At 42.0% G+C, this 27,457-nt stretch overlaps 1 protein-coding gene across 3 annotated transcripts in view; it reads left to right on the top strand.

The window, feature by feature from the left end:
- Positions 1 to 27,457, top strand: part of LOC135494139 (uncharacterized) — a 231,908-nt gene that overhangs the window by 186,968 nt on the left and 17,483 nt on the right. For 2 of the 3 annotated variants that reach the window (XM_064781941.1, XM_064781943.1), the window contains one exon: positions 10,419 to 12,040. In XM_064781941.1, the coding sequence (XP_064638011.1) occupies positions 10,419 to 10,615 (197 nt within the window). In that variant the 3' untranslated portion in view covers positions 10,616 to 12,040. Of the gene's footprint in view, positions 1 to 10,418; positions 12,041 to 27,457 lie in introns of those variants that run through there. The other variant, XM_064781942.1, reaches the window with a different exon arrangement.

Raw genomic sequence — 27,457 nt, forward strand, 5'->3', positions numbered from 1 at the left:
CCATAGGCCTACATACATGTATCTAATTATGAATTGATATGACTAGTTGAGTTACAGTGCATGATTTATTAGAAGAAGATATGCTTTGTTAATTGTTAAACTGGTCACATACAAAAATAGAATGAAACTGAATTACGGCTGGCTATTTACAATGCATGCAAAATAGAATATCAAAATAGTAAAATGCCACAATTTTCAACAATAGACTATTTAAATAAAATCAAACATGTCAAAAGCGGTGTCATTTGATTATGCACCTTTAATCAATCTTACATCTAAAAACAATTTATACATATAAAATATACTTTGATTGTTACATGATTTGCATTTTCATTTTGACTTGTTAAATCTGACTAAACATTTTGTTCACATTTTTCAGTTCATCTGTGATGCTTTACGGGAGTACATCCAGAGAACCGACACCCATCTGAGGAAAGCCATCAGCACCGAGAAGAGAATGGCCATCACGATATAGAGACTGGCCACAAACAGCGAATGCAGAACTATTGGTCACCTGTTTGGTGTTGCTCAGTGTTCTGTGGTAAAAATTGTCAACGACACTTGCAGAGCAATTGTGGATGTTCTCTTTGGGGAATTCGTTAGACTTTCAAATGAAGCAGAACTGAAACGAACTGTGGAACTGTTTAAGGTGAAGTGGGGCTTCCCTCAGTGTTGTGGAGCGGTAGATGGTTCCCATATTCCTATTATTGGACCAAGGGACAATAGAATTGACTATTTCTGCCGGAAGCAGTATTACAGCATTGTGTTGCAGGGTACTGTTGATGCTGATTACAAATTTATTGACATCAACCTTGGTCACCCTGGAAGTGTTCATGATGCCCGTGTATTTGCATTGTCTGACATTTATGAAAGGGTGAAAATAATGAACTTTTCCCGGACTGGATAGAGAGGATAAATGGCACCGATGTACCATTGGTTCTGCTGGGGGACAGTGCCTATCCGTTGTTGCCATGGTGCATGAAACCATACCAAGACAATGGGAGGCTTACCAAAGAACAGGCTCACTTCAATTATCGGCTGAGTAGGGCACGAATGGTTGTAGAAAATGCCTATGGCAGGTTGAAGGGCCGATGGAGAATTTTGTTGAAGCGTTGTGATGTGCAACTTCGTCACATGAACAACATTGTGGCCTCATGTGTACTCCTCCACAACTTGTGTGAATCTTTCAAAGAGCAATTCAAAAAGAAATGGCTTGACGAAGTTCCGGTAAATGATGATAATGAAGTCTGCAAGCGCAGAGATGATGCACATGCCGTGCAAATTCGGAATGCCCTGAAGGACCACTTCAGTCCAACATGACTTGAGATGTCACGTGTGCTCCATGCAATGTGCCCTTGACTAGTGTATTTCTTTTGGATGAATATGCATGAAGCACAAGTATACAGTCCTGGAAAGAAGTTCCTGGACCACCTGTTTCAGTTTAGAGTCATCAAATCATTCTTGATTCAATACAGAGCTACATGTACTTTTGACAGTTTTGTGACTCTAAATTGAAACCTGTATTTGTGACCTGTCACCTGGTCCTGACAGTTTTTTCCAGGTCTGTATTGTGAAATCTACATGCCTCTGTAAAACGACTCGTTACCTGGGAACATGTAAGGGCTGAGACTTGTAATTGAAGGGAAGCTGGAAGTGTTAGCTGTGTTTTCGGTGGTGGGAACCGAGGTCATGGAAGAAATTGTCTCAAAAACGCTTGGTCTTTGAGCAGTTGGAGTATGCCTTGCTTGGGCACGTTGCTGTGGTTGCATACCATACCCTTGATTCTGTACCTGGTTACAATTCCTACCAGTTAGGAGCTCTAGCACTCGGAGTTCATAAGCCCTGGCCTCTCTTGCCCGTCTTTCTTCCCTCTCAGCAGCTGTTATCTGCTCTGCCATCCGGTCCCTCCGCTCTTGCTCTTGATGTTCTTTCTCCATTGCAATGAACTTGTCATCAGATTCCCTCCGAGATTGAATCATGGCATTCATCATTGTCATAACAGTGTCATTAATCAGACCATCACTTGCATTGTTTTCTTGTTTTTCTTGGGTTTTTTTGTTGGTTTTTCCCTTTCCTTTGCCTGTAATGTATTGTATGACGACTGTTAGCAACGTGAATATTTCAACCTGTGCATTTCTCAAAGAATGAATATATAATGAATGTCCAGAAAACATTACTTTTTAAGAAAAACGCTGTTTTAATTTGTTTTGTCACACCAATCAGCGACACCCCACCCCGACCCACCCAACAGACCGACTCCTGAGTACCTGTACATGTATGCTCAATGGTCTTGGATCTACCAACCTCTGCCTATATGTACAGCTGCTTCTCCCAAAGGTGAAGGGGCCTTCGGCTTAGGAGTACTTGCACTTGAAGGCACTGGCACAGTCGTCGTTTCAAGTGTCAAGCTGTTGCTCCTGACATTCATCCTTCCTTCAGACATTCTGGAAGATGGAGTGGAGGACCTTGATGGTGGTGTTGCCCTATCATCCGAGAAGACAAAATTAAATTCCTAGTCATTAAGGTTTGTGTTCTTTTGAAATCGCCTGTTTTTGAACGTTTTGTGATGATCAAGTTTTGTTTATGTCATGTGACCTCTGATCACTCTTGACATTGTAGGCCCGGAATTTTGCACAATTCAGTACTCAGAAAATATTGAATGAATTCAGTGAAAGGCAGCTTAGAGTCATAGTCTTAGTTGAAATGCATGATTAGGTTTCCCTGCCAAAATTGCCGACTTTGTGTGTATGCTGCTCTTCCATGTAGCAACTCCTGCTGACTCAAATTACGCATGCTTCAACATCTGTTCTTTCTGTTTCCATGCGTCAAAAAAGTTTGTCGATATTATGGGTTTATTAGATGTTTCATTTGGAATTCTGACAATTTTTGCTTATATGATTCGGTTCTTCCGTGATCTGCTTCAAGTGGCAACATTTGGCAACATTTTACTTGCGCATTTGCAAGCCTCGCACTTGTCAATTTGCTCTTACTTGTGCATTGGCGGCAGCATGTAAAATTGGAATTTATTGACTTTGTTCATTGCATACTATCACTGTGAATAAATACTTATTTTCTCATGTGTTTTGTTTTCGTTTGCAAATTAAGGAATAAAGTTGTTTTCACATTTGCTAAATTGCGACCGAAAGTTGTGTTATATTGAAAGCAATTACCACTAATTAGTTATCCCACCATCACAATTTCAATCAGCGGCGCCCTTGATGTCAGGTTTGACACGTGAGAAGATGAGTTGAGTAATGTTATTGTTTTGATCAGTTCAAGTATGAGAAGTGCTTTCACTTTTTTTTAGTCGAAATATGGAGTGATATTTTATCAAATCAATCAGTTGCTCAAAGGTCAGTGGCTTCCTATAAATAGCTGATTAAAACCCAACATGGCAGAATACCCTTACTCATGAATATCAGAGAACTTCCTGACGATCAGCTGTTGCTAGGTAAACAACGATGAGCATGCATGCATCAAGCATTGAAATCAAGTGAAGTAACTTACTAATTCCTGCAATTTATGTACCCCAGACTTATTCCAAAACTGATAATTTTCCATGTTGATCCAATTAATTCAAAAATCTTGTTTCTAGTTTACACATGTTTTAAACGTCATAACACAATCACAGAAATATATGCTCCAAGTCCAAGACCAAGATAAGATACAATCTATTTGGCATCTCGAATATTTCACACAGGTATCAAATTATTCATTCCCACATATTTCCCATGTAGGGCTGACTTTCCAGGTTAGGGAACCACCCTCGAACAAGTTTTATGACACAATTTTGCATTATGTCCCTCCTATGGTATATGTGTTTTCTGTGGCCTGGGTCTGCAGCAATTGGTGCTGCCTTCTTCTCAATGTATCTTTGGATTTCCCATGCACCAAAGTGCAGCAAGTTCGTCCAAAACCGCTTATAGACAGGTTTTCTAAGATTGTGGTTATCCTCATCTGGGGCGTGGTTCTCTGTCTCCCACCAAAGTTCACAATTCCTTTCATCTGTCACACAAGGCCTACAGAAACAGTACTGGCACTCCTCAGCCTCTGGATTCTGCTCCAGCCTGAAGTAATTTACATATGGCTGACCAGGTTCTTGTACCACTGCACTTTCCTCTTTGTCTTGGTCGATATTTTCATCACTTCCTTGGCTGTTCACTTTGATCTGTTGGTCACCAATGTTCATGAGCTGTTGAGGGTTTACTTCTAAAAGTTCCCAGTCATTAAATGTAATAAAAGCACGGAGTTCTTCTTTCTGCTCGTCGGAAAAACCACGAAGGACTAACCAATCTTCCATGACTGCATGAAGCAGAGAAAGCGAGGGAAATGAACTAGACCAGTTCTGGTACCAATTGGTGACATGCACCAAAGGCCACATGTTTTGCCACTTTTGTTTCTCTAGGGCCTACAGCAAAGCTGCAGCCCCATCCTGAAACATTCTGAAGGATCTTAAAATCCAAATTGGGTGTGTCACATATACCATATGATTTTATTGCCTAAACGCTGAAATGACTGAGCTGAGATAAGTCAACTTCGAGTTCACCTGATCAGAGATGTCTTTAGGTGATGTACTTCAGAAACAAACAAACAAATTCTCGGTCTAGATCCAAACAAGTTGGTTTTAGAAGAGTGAAATGTACACTGATGATAATCGGCAGTCTCATACATTGTCTCCATGATGGAAGACATGGAAGAATCTCACGCAAAGCAGTACAATCGACCCCCTAGGTTTAAAATTGATATCCCAGGAGACAATGAATTCAAGGCTACTATACTGTCAAAGATTGCAAGAGTTAGGGACTATCTAAAAAGAAAACTTGGTGGTGTCACCAATGCTACTGTCTTGGAAAATTTGTTGGACTTTTGGGAAAAGAAGCACCATGTGGATCATACCGATGCGAATTCATCAAATGATGGTACCAGTATGAACATGTATGTGGCCACGCCCAAGGAAAAGACTGATCAGTCAATATTTGCAACCAGTGAGGTGTCTTTCGACAAAATTTTAGAAGTCGCGACAGCATGGAGAACACTGTTCTGCTAAATTGTCAGTGGTTAATACAATTTACTGTGGACACACTGTGATAAAAAAAATTCAATGCAAAAAACACAAGTCTAGACACAACTATGCATGGTCATCCTCGCCGTATTTGCCAAATGGAGAGTTTCTCTGTAACGCAAGAATTGGACATGGTTTCTTATCAAGTGGCATGCTTCCAGTGCAATATCGGCGATTTTGTGACGGCTCAGGAATTGGTGTCCTATCCAAATCAAAACAGAAAGTTTTATTTGACTCGTATAAGCCCTGTGTGCAGGAGGAATACCAAGCTTCCACGTAAAATGCTCTGGAGGAAGAGGCCCAGCAGTACCCCAGTGGAGCTGGGATTGAGATTGAGACTGATGCCAGGCATGGGTGGCGCAATAATGCCAAGTAGTGTTGCATGTCTGGGTGCTAAAACAAACAAGGTTCTTTCTTGCCAAAACATATCAAGCGCCGATAAATGTGCTCAGCGGCATGAATGCCTTGGAACTCAACGATTGTACAGCTACTTCAATTCAAAGGAGGTCAAAGTTGGATTCCACACCCATGACAGGAATATGTCTGTGAACAAGTATATTCGTGTCCATCAGAAGGAGACTATAAACCAAAACGACCTATGGCATGGCATCAAAGGGGCAAACAAGGCAGTACTCGAAGTGGGCAAAGGGGCTAAAAAACGACATGGCAGTACTTGGCATGAACAGTTGCACGACAAAGCCCAGCCATTGGCAACGCATCTTCACTAGACTGTGAAAAACTGTGATGGGGACGCGAACAATAAAAAAAATTTAAAAAACACTTGAAAATGTTATTAATCATTATAGTAATGACCACAGGGAATGTCCTGTTACTTCCCGTTGCCGAAAAGACAGGAGTTATAAACCATCAAGGGTAGTTTTGACAGCACAGAAAGCAAAGGACCTGTTCAGGGAAATGTTGTGTACAAGTATTCTGCGGACTATGTTTTCGAGAAAGACACTTTTCACACAGAATCCTGTAACAATGTTTTTAATGTATTTAACGATAAACGTATTTCGATGGGGAGTGATAATTACCAAATGCGAGCTAATCTTTCTGTCTGCCATTGGAACGAGAACTACAACATGGAGGTAACCTCTGTATGGACCAAGGGAGCAGCCGGAAGCTCACAGTGAAAGAGGACCAAGAACATAACAAAACCATGCTCTTACGGCTATAGGAGGTCCATATGGAAAAGACTCATTGAAAAGTTGTACTAGTCCTGGTACTGTCAAGCATAACTGATTATTTTGTGTTCAAATCCTTGAAGGAAAATTATTCAAACTTTGGATAAAATGATGTTTTTTCTTCATAATTGTGTTGTGAATAACTTTGGAATAACTTAGAAAGAACTAGGCCTAGGCATTCAATAAGTATGGATTTATGGGTTTCCTAAATTATTGATGATGAAACAGTATCAAATCTTGCTTGGGGATAAAAATATTCAGTAAGTTTTAACAGCCTGCATGATCTTTCCAACTCCTTTAGTGAAATCTTCTTCCACGTGCCTCCTGTTATTGTTTGCAATCCAAGATGCAGTACTTCCTAGCAACGGCTGACCTCATGCCACTGATATTGATTTCCCTATCTCCTCCCAGCCAGGTACTTTGTACTGGTTACCTGAATTCTCGGCGGGTGTAAATTCCTCAGTTTAGACCATGGCCTTTAACTTAATAATGGCAGCATTCGTCTTTTAGTTCTCATCATTCCACATTTTAGATTGCTCCAATGTGTTCGGTGATAAACGCCGCCTGGGTTCCCCAGTTATACTTACCTTTGTCTGTCAAAGGGTCTTCTGATAATTAGCCTGGGTCATACCAAGGCTATCTATTTTCTGGGTCCCTTGGTCTTACCCGTTGTGTTTTGCAATGCGGCCAAATTAACTGTTTTTGCTGTATAACACTGTTTATTGGTTTCTATGGTAACCGGCCATTAAATAACGTTAAAGACATTTTCAAAAAAAATCAGTACCCTTTTCAAAAAAACCCAGTACCCTTCATCAAAAAAGTCGAATTACATCAATTGGTCATGTTTTAAGAAATCTACATGACTTTCATTAATTTGTATCAATCTCATTAGTTTCATTAAAATTGACATATCAAAAAGTCGTTGTTGACTGTTCACGATGGAAACAAAAGATAAGTCGTTTTTTGGCATAGTTATTTAATTCGTCGCTTTAATGGACCATTGTTTCCGTTTTTGTATTTTACCACTTAACAGGAAAACAAATAAGAATTACTCAGCATACTTTTTAAGAAAAATACAAATTAGTACTTTAAAAAAATTACTTCTTGAATTAAAAAAATAACAAAAAACTTTGTTGTTGATTGTTTTTGACCTTTAATATCAAATTTATTGATTGAAACTTTTTTCAGTAAGTCCGCATAGCATGAAATGAGCGACCATTACTGCCAATTTTCTAATTTCTCCACCGTTTCAGAATTTAAAAAAAACACTGAGGTAATTTTCAAACTGATTTCGGCTAAATCCCAAAGTGGTGTATATCCTGTAATTCTCCAAATAATTCAACAATATTTCATACAGTTCATGATATAGAATTAGTGAACATATTCCCTCTTCAGATTTTGTATTTTCATAAGTATTTTTGCAGCATGATGGCTTTATTCAGCCAAATTGTCTGTGGCAACCTATTTTGGACAACTTTATGACTGAAATAGATAGCAGAGGTATCACTTTAGCAGTTTCCAAAATATGAATTAATTGTATGTCCTCCAACAAGTCGTATTGTGAATCAGTAAGGGGGTAGTTGAGGCAATTATGTGCTAATTAAGGTCAGCATCACGATTAATCTCAATAAAATCAGCTTTATCCAATCAATACCATGTTTCTATACATTTTCATGTTCACATGAATATCCGTAATGTACTGATATAAAATGAGGTACTTGAGATGCTGTTTCAATGAATTATTCACTTAAAACAAGACGTCATAAATTGCACATTTTTGGATTTTAAAACTTGTGGTCGGAGCACTCATAATCAATACTGAGTATCAGTCTTGAGATCGGGCACCAGACTACATGGAGGCCAATATATTGGCTCAAAGTGGGTCGGACCCTTAGACGCATTCTGATAGGCTTATGAAATGAAGATGTGCCCCCCCCCCCCAATCTAAAATGATGCCAAAGCCTGACTCTAAAAGATGGATTACTCAACAAATAACTCTTGTTTTACAGGAATGATCTACAGCTGCATTTGAACGTCTTTGGTAACCACATCACAGATGACCGAGGGAGAGAGAGGAGCTGAGCTATATTCATACTCATAGAACCAAACGAACACCTTGCAGTTGCACCTCCCATCCAACTTCAGTGCTCACCCCCGCAGTCATCTGAAGAACCAGTCAATTCTAGTATTTCATTCTTTTTCACTGTTATACTTGCCTCATATTTGATTAAATATAGAAAACCGTATGTGGCAGTTATCGCTATCAATGCGGGCTAAGAAAATTATATCCCTTGGACTTGGTCTTCGCCTTCCACTTTGAAACTATTGGTTGTCCCTGATGTAAAGCCGATGGCAATTACCGCATGGCTGTCATGGCTTAGGCTGGACCATGTTCACTGGACTAGTTTGTCACAACCAACCTACACTTCAAAGGAATTGATGTAAAGGTCCAGACTGTTTCTGGCTGTGACCATGCATCTACTGGGCTGGTTTGTCTCAACCTGCATTTCAAAGGATTTGATGTTAAGGTCCAGACTACATTTACTACATGATATAGTTCTCCTAGGGTGTGACCATGCATCTAATGGACTGGTTTGCCTCAAACTGAACTTAACGGATTGATGTAAGGTTCAGATTGCAGTTACTGGTTGTTTACTGGGTTGTGACTCTCAAAGGAACCATCGCAACTACTAAGATTTCATCTCTGTAACAACCTTCAACTTTTAATCGCATTCATGAAATGAAGATATATGAACAATCAGATGGACCTAGCAAAGCTCTTCGTTTTTTTTACTTTTGGCGCGGCCATCTTGGAAACCATTTTAGCTCAGTTTTGTGACGGAACATTTATATAAACTGACCCCGGAAACAAAAGTGAGCTTCTTTACATTCAGCTGAGTGACAGACCTATGGGCCTCTTGTTGTTGAATTGGATGGCTTGGCCTATAGAACTGAAATTTTTGGGGTTCTTTTTATCGGACAACCATGAGGAAACCAGCCCTGTAAAATATTTAGTCGCCCTCTAACTTCAAGCACCCCGCTGATACTACACACAGTGATGATTGGCATATTTACCTTATCTACCTAATGGCCAGCGTAACCAGTCATAACACTTGGGCTGATGAGGCAAAATTAGAAGTAATTTGGTGGACTACAAGGCAACCAGGATGTGATAGCAAGATCGGTTATGTAACAACATATGTTGACCTCAGCCTTTGGTCGGGCAACTCAGCAGGAGGTTACCTGGCTCAGATAAGCTGAGAGCTAAAGTCAATAAACTATTCCTCAGAAACTCTCCCCTCATCAAATATCCATCCCCGGCATCTAAGGCATTTTCCACTAGTTGGTGGGGGATGGTTAGGAGATAATTTTTACAGGGCTGGTTTCCTCATGCTATCCACTGCCTTGCAAGTTCCAGGTGAATAGGGTGAAACATTCTCTCTCAACCCTCCCTCACGTTTTGCTTCATTTTGCTCAATTCATGACTGGATGATAGCTAGAAAAGGGAAAATGGGGCTGAACCCCACTAACATTTTTATATGACTGTTAGTGCACATACAGGACTATCTGCTAAAACAGATTTCATTCAAATGTGATGAGGGCGCAACAAGATATTGAACCGCCAAAACTGCTGATTTCAACGTTTTCACTGACTTCGATGCCACATATACCCTCATGCCTTCATTATCCCACAATTTTTTCAAGTGGCATAGTATTGGGGCAAGCTAATGGAATCCTACAATGCATGAACTAGCTTGGGATGTTGAGGGTGCAGTCTTGAAGACCTGTAATTTCTAAGGAATTTTTTCTTATAATTTCTTAATACAAATTATTCAGATTTTTCTTATATGATTCTTGCTATTGAAATATTAGCAACATTTATCTTGGTGATTCATTGGTATAACTATTTTAAATTGGTAATTTAATTAACATTTGATTAGTAACATTCAGGTCATTCCTGCCAATCAAACCTGCACCTCAGTGCGGGGAGACTCCAGAGTCTGGCAAGACTCAACTGACAATTCTTGTTTTGTTCAGAATTGCGCACCAGGCCAGTCTCTAATCAAAGTTCAGCACTATCCAACAATGCCCAAGAATTTCAATGATGATTAAGAAAAATAGTCTGTGAAATGAATTGTATTTACTTGTGCCTCTTGCTCTGTTTTCAGGTTTGGTATTTCTCTATCACATGGATGATTACAAAAACTTTGACCAGCTTGACCTGTCAGCTTACAAGGTGTGTATTCAGACTGGTGCCGAAACGGTTTACGACATAGATATTGGAGATGATGGTGACGGCCCTATGGTCACCATAGCAACTAATGATTCAACTCTGTGTGTCAGATGGATAGATCTTGATAGCTGATCAGGCGCTGTGGTTTTAACTCTGTGGTCTATGCCCTCTGTTTCCATCAATCAATTTTCGGTTGACATTTGAAATTGAATATCAAACTGTGAACTGTGTTTTGCACTGTACAAATGAGGTATAACCCTTTTGCTGAGGGCGACACGCCTAGCACATCACGCTCTTGGTTGCACCATTTCTTAGTATGCCAAATGCACTTAGGGTTAATAAGTTTCATCCTTAGTATATAGATTGCGACACTTTGAGTAGTTTCAACTGTTCATTATTTATATCGACTGTCTGCACAGGATGGCACTCGTTGAAAACTGGCTACCACAGCAAAAGGGTTAACTCTTTGCCTGCCAAACTCGTTCTAGAACGACTGCAACTTCCCACCCGTTTCCTGCCAAACTCGTTCCAGAACGAAATTATTAGTTCTCCGTCATAACACCAGAGGTCATGTCGGTACTGAACCAGGAAATGGTTTGATGTGCTAGGCTTCCATGCAGACGATGGTCTGCTCATTCTATGCATGCATTTCGTTATTTCATCAAGTGAAACTGGCGGGAAAAACCACATGTTTCCTGCCGATAGAAGCAAAACCTGCAAAGTACCCCTCTGCAAAGGTGATTGTTTCAATGACTACCATGGAAAAAAGCAGTACAACTGATTTGTAGGTGAAAGAGTAAGCTGAAACAAAGAAAATCAAACAGGTTTCAAGGATATATGTCTTCTTGTTTTTTTAAAAAAATTATTGAAAATCTGGTTAAAAATAGTGAAATCGTGGCAAACTGGGGGATATTAATTAAAAATAGCTGTGGCAGGGAAAGAGTTAAGCAGGAGAACGTGATGCTTTCACTTCCTGCTGGATGCTTTTACAGTTACCTCGAGTTTGCTCTTCTTCATGTGTTTGAACCACACTGACCAAAGGATAGTAAATGGTTTAGTACGTCTAGATGTCACGCTTGGGGCTGGGGTTAAAATGCCATGAAGAGCAATATCTTTAGGCTTGGTTTATATAGAGCTCACGTTTTCACATGTAACACGTCACTTTTCACTTGATTTTCATGACATGAAAGGCAATGTTTTCCTTATCAAATATAATGAATAAGACTTCTGGATGTTGATCTAGACTTTATTAGCTGACATGGGTGAGCTTATCTCATCACGTCTTGTCCGTCATCTGTCCTTCCGTCCGTCAACAATAGGGGCACATTTGCTCACTATTGAGTCTAGAAAGTTGAAACTTGGTGTGAGGATGTCTTATGACAATGTAACACAATTGACATTTGTAGCTGCCTCTGGCCCTTTGACATAAAGAGAACTGACGACCAGTAGAACTGGAGTTTACAACATTGTATTAATGGGTAAAATCTGAAAAGATACAAAATGTGTGAACGTAAGCAACAGCATAAAAACTGCATTAACTAAAATATGCAGACATAATTCCTTAAACATGTGTTTGTTGTTCATTTTTGACACTAAGGACTCAGTCCAACAACCGAGGGAGGAGATTCAAATTTGGTTTCTCAAGAGAGCTGAGAGCATTCTGCGAAATTCAAAAACACATAGAAAACCCGACACTTCACACTAATCAGCGAGGGGAGAGGTTGCTAGCACTTCATCCTGTTTCTCCTCGGAATTTTCATTTTCAACTAGCAATACCAGCTTTTGCACTGGTCGTTCCAAATATGTCTTCTTCGTCATTCGCTTTCCTTGGGCATCCAATGTTGAGTCGCCGACAAGCACCTTCACGTTCCTAACAAGTTGATCCTCACCGGGATAGACGTCCACGACTCTGGCAAGCTTCCAAAGGTTTCTAGGGGCGTTGTCGTCCTTGATGATGACGACGTCGCCTGGCTCTAAGTTACGGTTTGGACGGATCCATTTCTGCCGGCTTTGCAGATTCTGCAGGTATTTATCACATCAGAAGTGTTTTCCCCATTCCCTGTTTGTTTAAGTACTGGGGGATTTAAAACTCCGGCCAGGGTAAAGCCTGGGGAGTAAACAAGGAACAGAGGAAACACGGGTGGGGCGGGTGGGTTACGAAATGCCGAGGGCTCCTAACTCAACATGTGCAAAGAAGGAACCGGCAGCCTGCCCACGCGTGAGGAGGAGTTATGCTACTCCGCGGGAGAGAGCCTGCCACGTCTCTTTGCAAAGCCATCGAGAAATCCAAGTGACGTCACAAGGAATGGGTTATACCACTTCAGGTGTTATCACATCAGAAGTGTTTTCCCCATTCCCTGTTTGTTTAAGTACTGGGGGATTTAAAACTCCGGCCAATAAACCCCGGCCGTGAAAACGGGATCGCCCGAATAAGCGGCAATCTGGACTCTTGGCGAAGCCGTATCTCCCAATACTCAAAATAAAAGAGGAGAAAAACCAGATTTGCGAAAATAGTATTTATTATTAGAAATAAGACAGGCGACTGCCGGAGCTTACAAAATAGTACAGACGACCGCCGGAGTTTACAGAGTAGCAAAGGATATTGTTGCAAAAGTAATTTCCAACGCATAATGTATGATATGCTGTCTTAAATTAATTATATGTTTGGCGAGACTTACAGATATGCGAAACAGTGGACTACGAGAAAGCATTATCTAAGGTTATGCCTGAATGCTTATGAAAGAATGTCTCTGGGCTATTATCACTGGAGACTGAATGAGAGAAGCGGTCTGCTACAACACTGGAATCTCTAAGAGCATTTACCCTACTGTAATACGCGGCGTATGGTTCGGAAAACCAGCCGACGTGGTTCATCATTTTCTGTGCATTGGATACTGAAGCGGAAACGCCTAATGTAACGGCACAACCAGCGCGCAAACTGTGTAGCGTTTCGCCCTCATCGATTCCAATGCCCTTGAGATACTGCTTAAACCTGTCGTACATGGAATTGTAAGTTACTCGCTGGTCTAGAACGACACCCTCTTCACTGACTATTCTAAATAAATAGCCTCTGGATAGATCTACACCTAAGGCTTTCGCGCACGAGATGTATCTTTCAATGGCCAAGACAGGGCAGATTTGCTCATCCGGACATCTTTTAATGACAAAGGTGTTAGAACGGCCATTTCCACCTTTTAGCGTCTTTGTAAATGTGTGGCAGAAGGTAAACCCCGAGTTGTCACGCATTCTTTTTATTTCCTGCGTTGGAACTTGAGCTAAGTCTGAAGCTCTATCGCCCGCGAAAAATTGGAGTTTGATAAAAGCTTGATCCCGCAAGAGGGTAAATGTACGCTTTGAGGAAGTGCCTGTGACAGACAGTTCTCTATCGATCAAGGCAGCAATACGCCTTATTTTACTGGCGAAAATCGGGATGGCCTGCTTTGGAAGGACGTGAGAGGCAGCCTGTTCACGCCCAATTTGCTTGACATAGTTTGCAATGAGTGAAGATCTGGCAGGATTGCCGCTTGACAACTGATTATTCCAGACTTTTCCCCTACCGGCGTCTTCAATTACTGACGCCAAGTTTTGCACGGTATTCTTAACAGATTCTACTGCCATGCGTTTGGGACATGAACAAGCTAATTCCTTCGGGTTACCTAGAAATGGGCAGTCAATGGAATGAACTTTAGTTTTACCGAATTTGTCTTTCCATACCAGGAAATTACGCACCTCCTCGGGACCGACATTAGAACAACTTGGAGTTGATGGCAGGGCGAGAAGGAAGCGAAGAAAAACAGACTTGATGCCTTGTAATCGTTTCTCATGTTGCTGATTGCCAAAAACTCTTTCTAGGTAACGAATTCTCTCGTCAATGCGGGCCGAATCGATTTTCGCCGGTTGCTGAGCTTTTGATGAGATTGTCTGGAAGAAAAAAGGCAAGAGCTTGAATTCATGTAAAAGACATTCTGTAGGCTCTTAAAGGGAAGCGAAGGCCCTTGTCATCTAGCAGAAAACCCGTCTTAGAGGGTACATGGACAACACCGGTTTGGCCAGCTTCCCCTAGGGTAATTGAGGACATAGCGTACTGCCTTATAAACGGAAACCAAACAGGTACGGAATGGAGAACTGGCAAAACAATCGTTCACTTTCTGACTGAACTTTGCTCTAAGAATCTGAGAACTTGGAAAATTAGACAAAATGGGGGATAAATATAATAATTCAAATCCCGAGATAGATCTTGAGCAAAGATGTTTACCCCAGAAGTAGCTGGCGTTAAGCAAGGAGTATAATGTGGGAGGGGTTCACCCTTAGCATTTTTCATACAGTTTGAATCTAGTGCCATGAGATCAAGCTGGTGGGGGCCATACACATTTTGTAGTAACTCCCACGACTGTTGTGACAACATAACGTCAGAGTTGGAAAGTGATCGAGAGGGCGAGTCTTTTTAAGAATTTCGTCCCATTGGTCAATATGTTGGTGAAGCTGGCCAGGAACAAAATATTCGGGATCACGCAGCGGCAGTGTTTGAAAATTAAAAGGAACTTTTTTACTTAAGACATCCTCAAAGTTAGGATTGATGTGGGCCGAAGGTTGGGGACTCTTCCCGTTTAAAAGCTTCCAAGCTGGTGTTCTAGAAAACTCTCTAGCTGCACGAAGAGGTTGAAAGTTCGAGGTTTTTTTTTTTCCCAATCAGGAATTTTGATGTGGAGGTCGTTGACAATTTTCTGTAAAGAGGAAAAGACAAACGGGATAAGTCCCCAACCTTCAACCCATGCGAGAGGCAAGCTCCCGCTTAGGACTCAGTGGCCCCGGGAAGAAGGAAGAGGGAGAAAGCTTAGATTAAACAGGGGAAATACAAAGTAATTGTAATTTTGTAAAGACTCAGTTCTATCCTTATGTTTCGGTATGAAAATTCCTTTGAAGCTAATAACCCCACCGATAATTCCGCTTGTTAGACTGTACCGAAAAGATTTCGTTCTGTTCATAAATTGGATGGTTACATTGTTTGCCGATATTGTTTACCTGTGGTCGATGTGTAGAGAGAAAAAGGGGGAAAGTTTTCTACCAATTCCTGACCAGCCGGTTGGCCCATTTCATTAGCCAACAGTATGACGAAATGTGCGAGTATACGCATATTTAATACGAGGTTCGGCTCCCTGTTGGCCATCGAGAGAATTTGCGTCGCCGACTCTCCTGTCAGCCTACCGACGGTCTCATCGAGATCGCCCTCGGATAGGCTGGTAAGCGGCGTGTCTTTAGTTAGTCTTGCGAAGTCCTTTGGGGGGCCTGAAGTTTCCTTGAGTGATACCAGGAGTGGCATGATTTGGCTGGCTGGCAGGATATGCCTTCTTTTAAGGACCGGTGGTAGTACCATCTGAAAACAGAATAGAACTTGATAGAGCTCGCCTACAAGAACACAGGGGTGCTTGAAACCAGGCAAGCTGACCTAAAATACGGCAAAGTCGTCAAATCGAACTGACAAAACGTACCTTGGCTTCGTTCGTGATGCTGATTGTGTCATGAGAGCAGAGAGAAAGAGATCGTGAGAAGGTACCTGCCCAATATAAAGCCTAAGGCCCAGCCTGATTATGCAACTCCCGGCCACATGGCATAAACGTGTCATTCAACCAATTCGCCTTGCCTTTATTAAAACTGCTTAGTCCCAGACGGCCTCGGCCTACTATAAGCTAATAGCGAAAACGACACAGCCTTCTGTGTCACCGCGTACTGGTCAAGCGAATCTTCGCGACCTGGTCAAGCGAATCTTCGCGACCTAACTATGCACATATTACGCGAATCTTCGCGCCTGGTCAAGCGAATCTTCGCGACCGTAACATAAAACGCCAGCCTTATATAATAAACGAAGTGGTATACAAATTTGCCCTGGGGAAGGCAAATGGCCGCCCAATGGTGTCTGCCCATTCCGCCTCAACCTTATTCGCCTTATCCAATTTTGCCTTCTCCCATTTAGCCTTCTCCTAACTTGCCTTTTCTCAATTTGCCTTCTACGATTTCGCCATCGTCTTATCTCGCCTTTGTTCCAATTGGCCTTCTTCCTAACTCGCCTTCCTCTCATCTTGCCTCATCCTAGTTTGCCTTTTCTTATTTCGCCTTTGTCCTATTCTGCCTTGGTTTCATCCTGCCTTATCTCATCTTGCCTCTTCTTGATTGACCTTTGTGTCAATTCGCCTTCTTCCCATTTTGCCTTCTCCCGTTTCGCCATATCTCACCTCGCCTTTTATCAATCCGCCTTTGCTTATCTTGCCTTTGTTCTATTTTGCCTTGTTGTCTTGAGAGCTAACTCGTTCTGTGAGAAGGCCTCATAATTCCCCAATGATCAAAGGAATACATCTTCCAGATTGCTGGATTTGAGTAGGCCTATTGACTATAGTTCATAATAAAGAACTTCAGAAGCACTCACACTTTGAATGATCAATAAAATACTTAGCACCCCCATCCCTCCTATATAGTACCAGGTCACAAGTCTTACTTATCAAAGAATGCCAAAACACTATGCCAAAATATTTCCATGAAAGACTTGGAAAACTCTAAGATTTGACAAACATGGGTAAAGATACTAAGTTGGTTTTGGAGATACATGTAAGCTTACATGTAGATGGTTCAGAAGTTATGAAGATTTGAAAACATTGGTAATTAAACAACAGCCTTTGGGTAGGGTACCAAAACATAATTCGTGGAAACACTCTTATATGAAAGATTGGCCCCACAAACATGGGTAAAAGAGACAAAAGTCTTTTGTAATATGGTATGTAATGTAATATGACTATAATGGCTGAGAAGTTATCTACACTTGTAATTTTGGCAATGTCCACCGGGTTTTGGTTGGGGGTACCCCCGAATGGACCTTAGAAGCCCTTCAACACTGTTGAAGACACTTTCATATGAAAGATTGACTCAACAAACCTGGGTAAAGACACCAAGTTTGTTGCAAAGTAGGAAGAAGGCGAAATGGGAAGAAGGCGAAATAATACAAAGGCGGGGTGGGTAAAGGCGAGATAGGATGAAGGCAAATTAGGACAAAGGTAAATTAGGACAAGGTGAAATAGGAGAAGGCAGATTAAGACAATGGCAAACTGAGACGAAGGCAAGAATGGATAAGGCAACTTGTGATAAGGCAAGATAAAACAGAGGCAAAATAGCATAAGGCGAAAAATGTAAAGGCGAAAAAAGACAAAGGCGAGATAGAATAAGGCGGATTGGGAAGAGGCAAAATTGGAAAAGGCGAAATAGGAGAAGGCGAAATGTATATTTTTTAAAGGCAAAATGGGAAAAGGCGAAAAAAGACAAGGCGAAATGGGCATGAACAGAACCAATACCTATAAAATCGAAAAACCAAAAAGTACAGAAAGCGAGAAAGCGGCGAAAGGATCAAGGAAAACGAGAAAAACCGGAAAATGTAAAGACGGGCTCCGCAAAAGAAGTACAGGACGGGAAGCGAGGGCGACCCGAGAAAAGACAGCAGAAAGGGGAATCGGGAGAGAGCACAAAACATGACCGGCGCGAAGCCGTCGAGAAATCCAAGTGACGTCACAAGGAATGGGTTATACCACTTCAGGTGTCTGCGCCATCTTTGCTAAAATTCGTCGGCAAGGTGTTGGACGCGGCGCCAGTGCTTCTTCAGCATCAGGTCCTCACGTTGAAATTTTCCAGGTGGCGCTACGATGACTCTCGACTTCATCGTTAGGAGTTTGTTGGGCGTCAAGGGCTCAAGGTTCGATGCGTCATCTAAGTTATCGGTTGTAAGGGGTCGACCATTGATGATCGCTGCTGCTTCACTCAGGAACATCCTGAGCGACTCTTCGTCAAGTTGGCTGCCTGCCGTGACCAGCATGGTGTTCAGGATTCCTCTCACGGATAGGATCTGGCTGGTCCGGGCTCCAGGCAGTCCTTGGGAAGGTCACCCATCTTCTGCTGGCATGTTAAACATCTCAGGCGACGAGACAGCACACATCTCCATATGAAGCTACCTACAGCTCTGCAGCAGCCGATGATCCACAATCCATCTTGGTAAATGGCATTGGTGGTGATACCTCGACATTGGTGCTGGACTAACGAATGATAGTGACGGATGACCAACATTGTCACATGGGAAACTCCTGGTAAAATGATGGGATGCTTGACGCCATGGCTGTACTTCGATTTCCTGACTCGACCTCCGACCCTTATAATCCCTTCGTCGTCTATGAACAGATCAAGCCTGCGTAGTGATGAATTTGAATTCACTACAGCTTTCGTAGCTCCCCCAGTGCCATCCTCAGCTTTTGGCTGCTTCAAACTGATGATTTCATCTCTGAAGGCATCTTTCTGTACTACTCTGAAGATTTCCTTCTCGGCTTCCTCCAAGTATGGCATGCCAAAGCGGAATTTATTCAGGACAAATTTTTTACATCAGGACTGAATTTTCACGCCAAAATCACGCTACAAATTGCGAAATTGTACAAGAATTCATCTCAGGACAAAGATTTTACAACACCAGGTAAAATATTCCTATCCATGTGTTTTTTTTTCCCTTCAGAATAATTTATTTTCACGTTTAAAAAAAAAATTATGAGGACAAAAAATATGGCAGGACTTTTTTTCCTTCAGAATTTTTTCGACGCCAGGACTCACGTGACTCCTGGCAGAATGCACGTGACCACTTAAACCGATGACGTCATATATTCTATTTTTCGCAACTCACAAACTTTTCTGTAGTTTGGCGATTTTGCTATATGCAGCAATGTCGTCCAACTCCATGAATGCGGACGAATTGAACAATTTGTTCAACTGCAGCTCCTTTGATGATCTTTTAAGAGATCTTAGGAGGAATACTTACTTACTTTATGATATCAAATCTGGCCCATCCCCCTTGGTTGCTAAGCAACTAGCGGCCATCTTGGATTTTTACCCAAAATTGGTGCCGCATAACATTTTTTCAAAAATGCCTCAAACTTCCCAAAATTTGTTCCAAATGATGATCAGACAAGTGTTTTGTGCAATAAAGTATATTTCACAATCAATCAACATACTTTTATAAGATTTACAGCCCCAAATCTGAAGGGTAATTTTTTGGGACAGGTGGCGCCGCCTTTTATTCCTTATATATGCAAATGTATGCAAATTAATCTGATTGTTGATATGTTATTGCACACTACATACTGTCAAGAACATGTCCTGTAAATTTCATCTGATTCTATTCAGAAATAAAAAAATGTTATGCGGCACCATCAAACAATGTACACTATTTACCTCATTTTGAGTAAATCGTCTTCAAAGATTCATCATCATATTTTCCAAGTCTTGTCTCTTCCAAGTCATATAATACTAGCCAAAACTGATTGAAATCCTATTCAATAGTATTTTCAAATCAGGCACATTCTAGAGAACACACTGTAGGCTAGTTTTCCTTGCATGTTCAATGTTTTCTGCCTTGAAAATGTATTTCGGTAACGAAAAAAAGTAACGTCAAAAATGAAAAAAAATTATCAATATGATTGTATGAGAAAAATTGATCAATGCTGTCAATAGTTTGCATAGTGGACACAGCATATTGCTATTTTGGATTAGGCGGGTAATGCAGGCTGGATCCACTAATCTGTACAAGTTTATATCATCTGCAGTTGTATTATTGATGGAAGCTTTATCACCATCGACACCAGTGTGTGATTTTTTGGACAGTCTTGTACCAAAATACCCAACAATCTTGCGTTCTGAAGCGGACTGAGTCTGTAATTCTTCAAAGTTCACATCCTCCTCAACATCATCATCATCATGGGGTTCAGTAGGGCCAGTTATGATAGTATTATCATCACTGCTAAGTAGACTAACATTATTCTCATCCGATAAATCACCATAGAAATCAGATACAGTACCCTCAATCTCATCATCAGAACTCACAGTGTTCAAGTAAAGTTCATTGCCCCGTACACCAGGTGGATCAAACCCAGCATTATCAACATGAGTGGACCTTCCTACACCAGAAGTATCATCATACAAGCGATTCCAGTTCCTTTGTCAGGCAAAGCGTCCTTAGATACGTCGTCTGCTATTTTGCATTGTGTTTTGTTTTTAGAAAATCCCCTTTTACATGGTGTTTTACGTTTACCATACGCATGTTTGCAACGCCACTTCCTAGAGGGTAAACTTTTACCCATTATTGATCATTGATTTCGAAATTTGCTGACAGAAATCCATAGAAATCGAAAAGATAAAGTCAGATTTTTGCAAAAACTCAAACTTTAAACCACGTTTACGGAAGTGTGTTTGCGCATGCGTGACCTGGTCCCTTTACATGAGCGGCGAATCAGCGTGCGCTGTTGAATCATTGTCTGTTCACGTGTGTGCTTGGAGGAAATCGGAGCCAATCAGATCACTCGGAATATTGACGAAAGATAATTTCCATAATTTATGTAATTTTGATGAAAATGTTGGTTCGGTTTTGGAGGAATGGGGCCGCATGACGTCATATGTATGCTTTTTTTAGCCACAGATTCTGAAAGTAGAGGCCGCGAGCTTTCCGGTGACTGGTTGAAGTTGTATCTATTTGCACTTTTGACCGGCCAAAATAAGGTCGCAAAAAATGTAAACAACGGCAGTTTTGGAGTAAACAGCGCATTCAAAGTTTGAAAAGGAATATACAAGGCTTCTAAAAACGCGTTTTAGGTCATGATAGAGGATTATGACAGGTAAAAATCATGTTGGAATTGATGAAACGTATACCAAACATCGTAAATCTACCAAAACCTCATTTTCCATATCGCACTTGTAATTTGTGATTTTTAGCTCAGCTGACAAAGTCAAACAAGCTGCTCAGTGGCGTCCGTCTGTCAGTCCGTCCGTCCGTCCGTCCGTTAAACCCATGGTGCACATTTTGTAACCGTAAGACCTAGAGACTTCAATTTTGCATTTCTGGATACTTCTGGTCAAACTCTACTTTCAAAACAAAATTTGTCCCCATTCGACCTACTTCCTGCGAGCGAGAGCGCATGAAGGAAACTGGCCTATATCGGCCTAGGAGCAGCAGAATTAGTCGAAGTATGCTTTAATATTAAGATAAAATTCTTGAAAAACTATTTTATTGAGAAAAAGTTCAAAATTTTAACAGGAGAGGGCCCTACCTGCCTTTTAATTATTTCTGCTGATTCGAATTCCCGCCCGATGACGTCAGCCATCAATGAAGTCTCCTATTTGCCAGTTCTCAAAACATGGCAGCTACACAAAAAAGCAGCAGTAGCTCCAGGAATAAATCACTGTTCACTTCAGCTTCGTAATCGATTGTACCCCCACTTTATTGTGTTTTGTGTGGTGTTCCTATTCAATCAACGATGTGAGGCCTTATTATGTTGGTTTTAATTGAGAAGGTGCATTTTAGCGGCCTACGAAATACCGAAGCGGAGACAAAATGGCGGCATGTTGTTTACTCGATCCATGTGCAATAATCTTGGAGCTCAATGACACTCAGCTCGATGACGATGGTAGTCTGGTAGGCGATATTATCACCAGTTCGTTTCAGTGGTAGTCGTAAGGTCTTTAGGGACTACTTTCAGAAATTAGTTCTTGAAAATTTGGCCACATTTCTGTGAAAACGATATCGGAAGTGCATGCTCTGTTATTCGCGATGACATCGCCGATGTATTTTGAAGTGGAGAATTCCCACAGTATGTGCAGTGAATCGGCATGATTCTGTTCGCCTATTAAGTTTTAGTTCTACGATTCTTTCATGAGTAAAAAGTAGACATTCTAAGCAATACAATAATGTCACTCCCATAAAAATTGATTGGAAATTGAGGGAGCTACGGCAATCTCTTCGGCAACTGACAGCGCTGAAAAAATACATTGCATACTGTACAATACCAAATAGCGTAGGGAAGGTATCAGGCTGTTTCGCTACATTGCCAGTTCGCTACAAGTCGTTTCGCTACATGTGGCGGTCGTTTCGCTACATGGTAGGTCGTTTCGCTACATGGGTGGAGTCGTTTCGCTACATGATGGGTACGGTCGTTTCGCTACATGGAGGATGTTTCGCTACATGGGTGGAGTCGTTTCGCTACATGGATGTAGGTCGTTTCGCTACATGGATGTAGTCATTATTTTTACTCTATTTTACCCTACTATAATTCCCGGTGGTGACTGCCGGTAAAAAAACTTATACGGTTTGATGGCGCGCAAGGGGTTCTTGTCGTCCTGGCCTGGGTTAGGCCACATAAAAAAAAGAGTTGGTGATCGTCCCCGCCCGCCCCTACGAAAAACGCCCGGCCCCATTTTTTGTTAAAATCCTAAAAAAGTTGGTATTTTGTTCTCTGCTATAGGGTCAGAATTGCACGATTTATTTCTTTATTTTTATTACTTGCTTAGAAATATCTGTAGGCCATGCACATTAATTGTCTCTTTTACTTTTTTGAGGGCCCTGAAAAGGGCCGTATAATAATGCTGCACCAAAGGCCTAGCGCCTCCTAAGGATACCGCCCCGGATTTCTCGTGCCAGTCTATGTTGTCCGTCGTCGTTGAGATGCACACCATCACTCTTTATCTGCGACTGCCGGTGGATAGACTTAAGTTCGATTAAGTCGATTCTCTTATCTTTTCTCAATAACGCGTTGATCTTGGCGACACATTTGTTGTACTTCTCTGGGACTCTGTAGCGACTCTTGCTTGTGTTGAATCTTTCCATAAGCGAAGTTATGCTTGCTCGTGGCCCCTGCTTCTGGCACTTGCCGACCAGGTTCTTCAGTCGCTAGAAGACTTGTATCGGCTGGGGGCACATAGATAAATCGTTCCCGCCGATCGCAAACAGCACGTGATCATAGCCCCTGAAGTCAATGTCTTCTTGCAATATGTCATATGCTGTTCGACCACCAATGCCGTCAAAGTGCACGACAGTCGCGCGATTGTCGAAACCTAGGTTGGGGAAGTATCTGGCTTGGTACTGCTGAAGGTGCTTGACGTGGCTGGAACCCACAATCAAGACGTGGTATCTGTGCATCTTCGAGTTGGTTGTGAACTATTATGGATCTTTTGAAAAAAAATCGAGACTAAATACTCAACGGCCCACGCCTACCTACCAGTTATAGCCAATCAGCTTGCACTACACAATGTACTACAAACACAACCTTTTTTTCTAAGAGTGGTGAGTAACCCCCTTTTTTTATGAGACTGGTGGTGTTAATTAGCCACCATGGAACCCACGTCTCTTTGATGTCTCTTGCTTTTTAAATCCCTGGTGAGGCCAATCCTGGAGTATGGTGGACCGGCGTGGTCACCCTTACCTTCACCAGGGGGGTCCCCAAACCACTAGGGGACATCAATATAAGCTCAGATTGTTAATTAGCCACCATGGAACCCACGTCTCTTTGATGTCTCTTGCTTTTTAAATCCCTGGTGAGGCCAATCCTGGAGTATGGTGGACCGGCGTGGTCACCCTTACCTTCACCAGGGGGGTCCCCAAACCACTAGGGGACATCAATATAAGCTCAGATTGTTAATTAGCCACCATGGAACCCACGTCTCTTTGATGTCTCTTGCTTTTTAAATCCCTGGTGAGGTGTACTATACTCGAGCATTTTTTCCCTAAATTCACAACAGATATTTAGCCCGGAGTTTAGCACAAACTTGAAAAAATAATGACTACATCCATGTAGCGAAACGACCTACGATGTAGCGAAACGACCTACATCCATGTAGCGAAACGACTCCACCCATGTAGCGAAACGTCCTCCATGTAGCGAAACGACCGTACCCATCATGTAGCGAAACGACTCCACCCATGTAGCGAAACGACCTACCATGTAGCGAAACGACCGCCACATGTAGCGAAACGACTTGTAGCGAACTGGCAATGTAGCGAAACGACAGTAAACCGTAGGGAATCACCAGAAATGACGGCATCGCTGGTCTAAATAGAAAACTACGGTGGCGCAGTAGAGCACAAGAAAAGGTTTAGCATTAACTTCGTCATGCAAGCTTCAGCAACAAAACGATTTCTCATGAATGATTTACTTGATCACCATCAGCTTGTTTCCCCTGATAGATAAAAAAAAAGATTTACAATTTCCACCAAAGTTTTCTATTTTGTGTATAGTCACATGTTATTAACTGGCAAGGAGCCAAGCAGACAATCAAAACTTACTATTGTTCAATAAAACATAATGTTCTTAACTCTGTCATATTTTTCACTTTCATACTAAACAACGCAGGTTTCCCTTCATGACCCAAGAATAATTCTTTAGACATTTTTAATGACTCGGAATCCATGCACTCTGATTCTCCATAAATGGATGTTTGACCAATTCTTGCATGACATGTCCACCAAACAAAATGTGAATGCAGTCCGGCAAAGAGGAACAACCAACCATTCACTTCGACTTTTAAAGGCTACATGGTTCCAAGAAAATACATTTATACTACCAAGTAAAAGGTTCATCCTACATTTTCGTTCATATGTAGTCTAGCATTTACTTGTTTTGGTAGCAAATACTGATTTCTAAAAATCCTTTGCTTTCACAAGAACTAAACTATTCCAATTTTTGAAGCATACTAAATACTTCAAAATCTGGAGTAAAAGCTTATGCTAGTTTTTATTCATATGGCCCATCAACAGGTGCATACCATAAACCATGAGAATGTTCCAACAGTGGCATAATTATGTCAACCAAAAACATTGGTACCGTAGTGAACGCAAAAGGATATCAAATGGAGCATGCCATTTTCATGCATAATGAACTAAACACCGGGAAGATATTAATGATATTAACTCAGCTGAGCGCCAGGCCCTTGGGCCTCTTGTTCATCAGAAGCTCCGACCCGTGTACCCCCTTAAAAGATAAAACACCTACAAACTCAGCCAAGCCACTGCATATTGGATAGTACATGTTGCATTGGAATTGGGGTTTCCCCGGTAACCTGGAGCCCAGTGAAAAATCATTGATACTAGGGGGCCGAGTATCAACATGCATGAACATGCAATATCGTTCGTCCACTGTAAATCAACGAGGCGTCCTCGACCCTCCGCTGCGCGGCAGATAGGGTCGAGGTTACCTGGACTAAGCGAATTGGCAAAACACAGAAATGGCTAATGGAAACGCAGCGATGATGCGCAACGTCATCGTTTTCGCGGTCACGTGATTTCTGCCAGGAGTCACGTGATTTCTGCCAGGAGTCACGTGATTTCTGCCAGTAGTCACGTGATCACTGGCAGGAGTCACGTGAATTCTGCAAAAATTCAGCCACCAATCTCAGCGAACATTTCACAATCACGTCTGGTTTGTCTTGTCTTGGCAAGCAGGCGTTTCTTGTATTCAAGACAGGTAGCGATCGCGAACTTAGCGGCAAACCAGGTGGAGAAGCGGGAGATTCTGTCTACCATGGGAGCGTAACCGGTCTTTGTGTTCAAGGCTTGTACTTTCCTGACCTTGAGGTCATCATTTTGGACAGTAGACTTCATCTCTAGAGTGGATACTGGGGGCAGCTCTTGTTCCCAAAGAAACTGTGGTCTGTGAAGCCATCTTGCTGTACCATTTACCAGTTGCTCCGCGGTCAAGCCTTGAGAAGCTTCGTCTGCTACATTTTCGATCCCTGGAACATGTCGCCATTGTTCTGGTTCTGTGTGTTCCCGTATTTCTTGAACTCAGTTGGCTACAAATATGTGAAATCTGCGTGCTTCATTTGTGATGTAGCCTAGGACAACTTTGCTATCGGTCCAATATGTCTCTGTTGCTATCTCGTACTCCATCTCCTTCTGTAGCATGGCGCTGACCCTGACGGACACCACAGCAGCTGCTAACTCTAGGCGGGGTATGGTTACAGGTTTGGTAGGAGCTACTCTTGCCTTTCCTATTATAAATCCGCAATGGACCTCATCTCTGACGTTGATCATTCTTACGTATGAGCATTGTCCATAACCTCCTGAGCTTGCATCTGACAGATGATGCAACTCGATGCGCTTCACTTCTCCGAAGTTCTTTGGCTTGAGACATCTGGGAATAGCGACTTGTTCTAACAGAGGCAGCTCACTCCTCCATTTTTCCCATCTGCTCCTCAAACTTTCTTCTAAGGGGGCATCCCAATCGGCATTTTCTTTGCAGAGGTCCTGTAGAATCTGTTTCCCAATGAGGAGGACAGGTGCTGCTATCCCAAGGGGGTCATAGATCGAACCAATCGTAGATAGTATGCCGCGGCGAGTTAGGGGTTATCTTTGAGTGTTAATCTAAATTCGAATGTATCTGCCTCCATGCACCAGTGCACACCCAGTGCACGTTCAATTGGGTAACCGTTACCGCTGATGGTCGTGGGTAGTTCGCTGTCTTGCTGCGAGCGATCTCGTTTCGGTACACTCTGCAACACTTGTAGAGAGTTCGATGCTACCTTGTGCAATCGTAGACCTGCCTTTGCACACATGGCCTGGGAGGACTGCACCAAACGTATGGCTTCTTCATCTGAGGAGACTGATTTCAACCCATCATCTACGTAGAAGTTATGACATATGAATTCTGCAGTTTCTGTGTGTAATTCTGATTCGTTGTCTTGGGCTATTCTTTTGAGTCCAAAGGAGCAGCATCCTGGAGACGACCTGGCTCCGAAGAGATGTACGTTCATCCTATACTCAGCAGGCTCTTGGTCCACGTCTCCGTCAGGCCACCACAGGAATTGCAGGTAATCTCGATGATCTTCGTTGACTTTAAACTGGTGGAACATACGTTCAACGTCGCATGTTATGGCAGTTGGTTCTTGGCGAAAACGGCATAGGACGCCCAACAGCGAATTCATCATGTCTGGTCCTTGTAACAAATGGTCGTTAAGGGACTGGCCGGAGTACTTGGCACTAAAATCAAAGACGACCCGTATCTTTGTAGGCTTCTTTGGGTGATACACGGCGAAATGTTGGAGATACCATACACGACTTGGGTCTCCTCCGGCATCGATGGGGTTGACTCTTTCTGCATCACCATCTCGAATTATCTTCTTCATAAACTCAGTGTA

This window comes from Lineus longissimus, chromosome 9 (assembly GCF_910592395.1).
Source record: "Lineus longissimus chromosome 9, tnLinLong1.2, whole genome shotgun sequence".
Classification (NCBI taxonomy): domain Eukaryota; kingdom Metazoa; phylum Nemertea; class Pilidiophora; order Heteronemertea; family Lineidae; genus Lineus; species Lineus longissimus.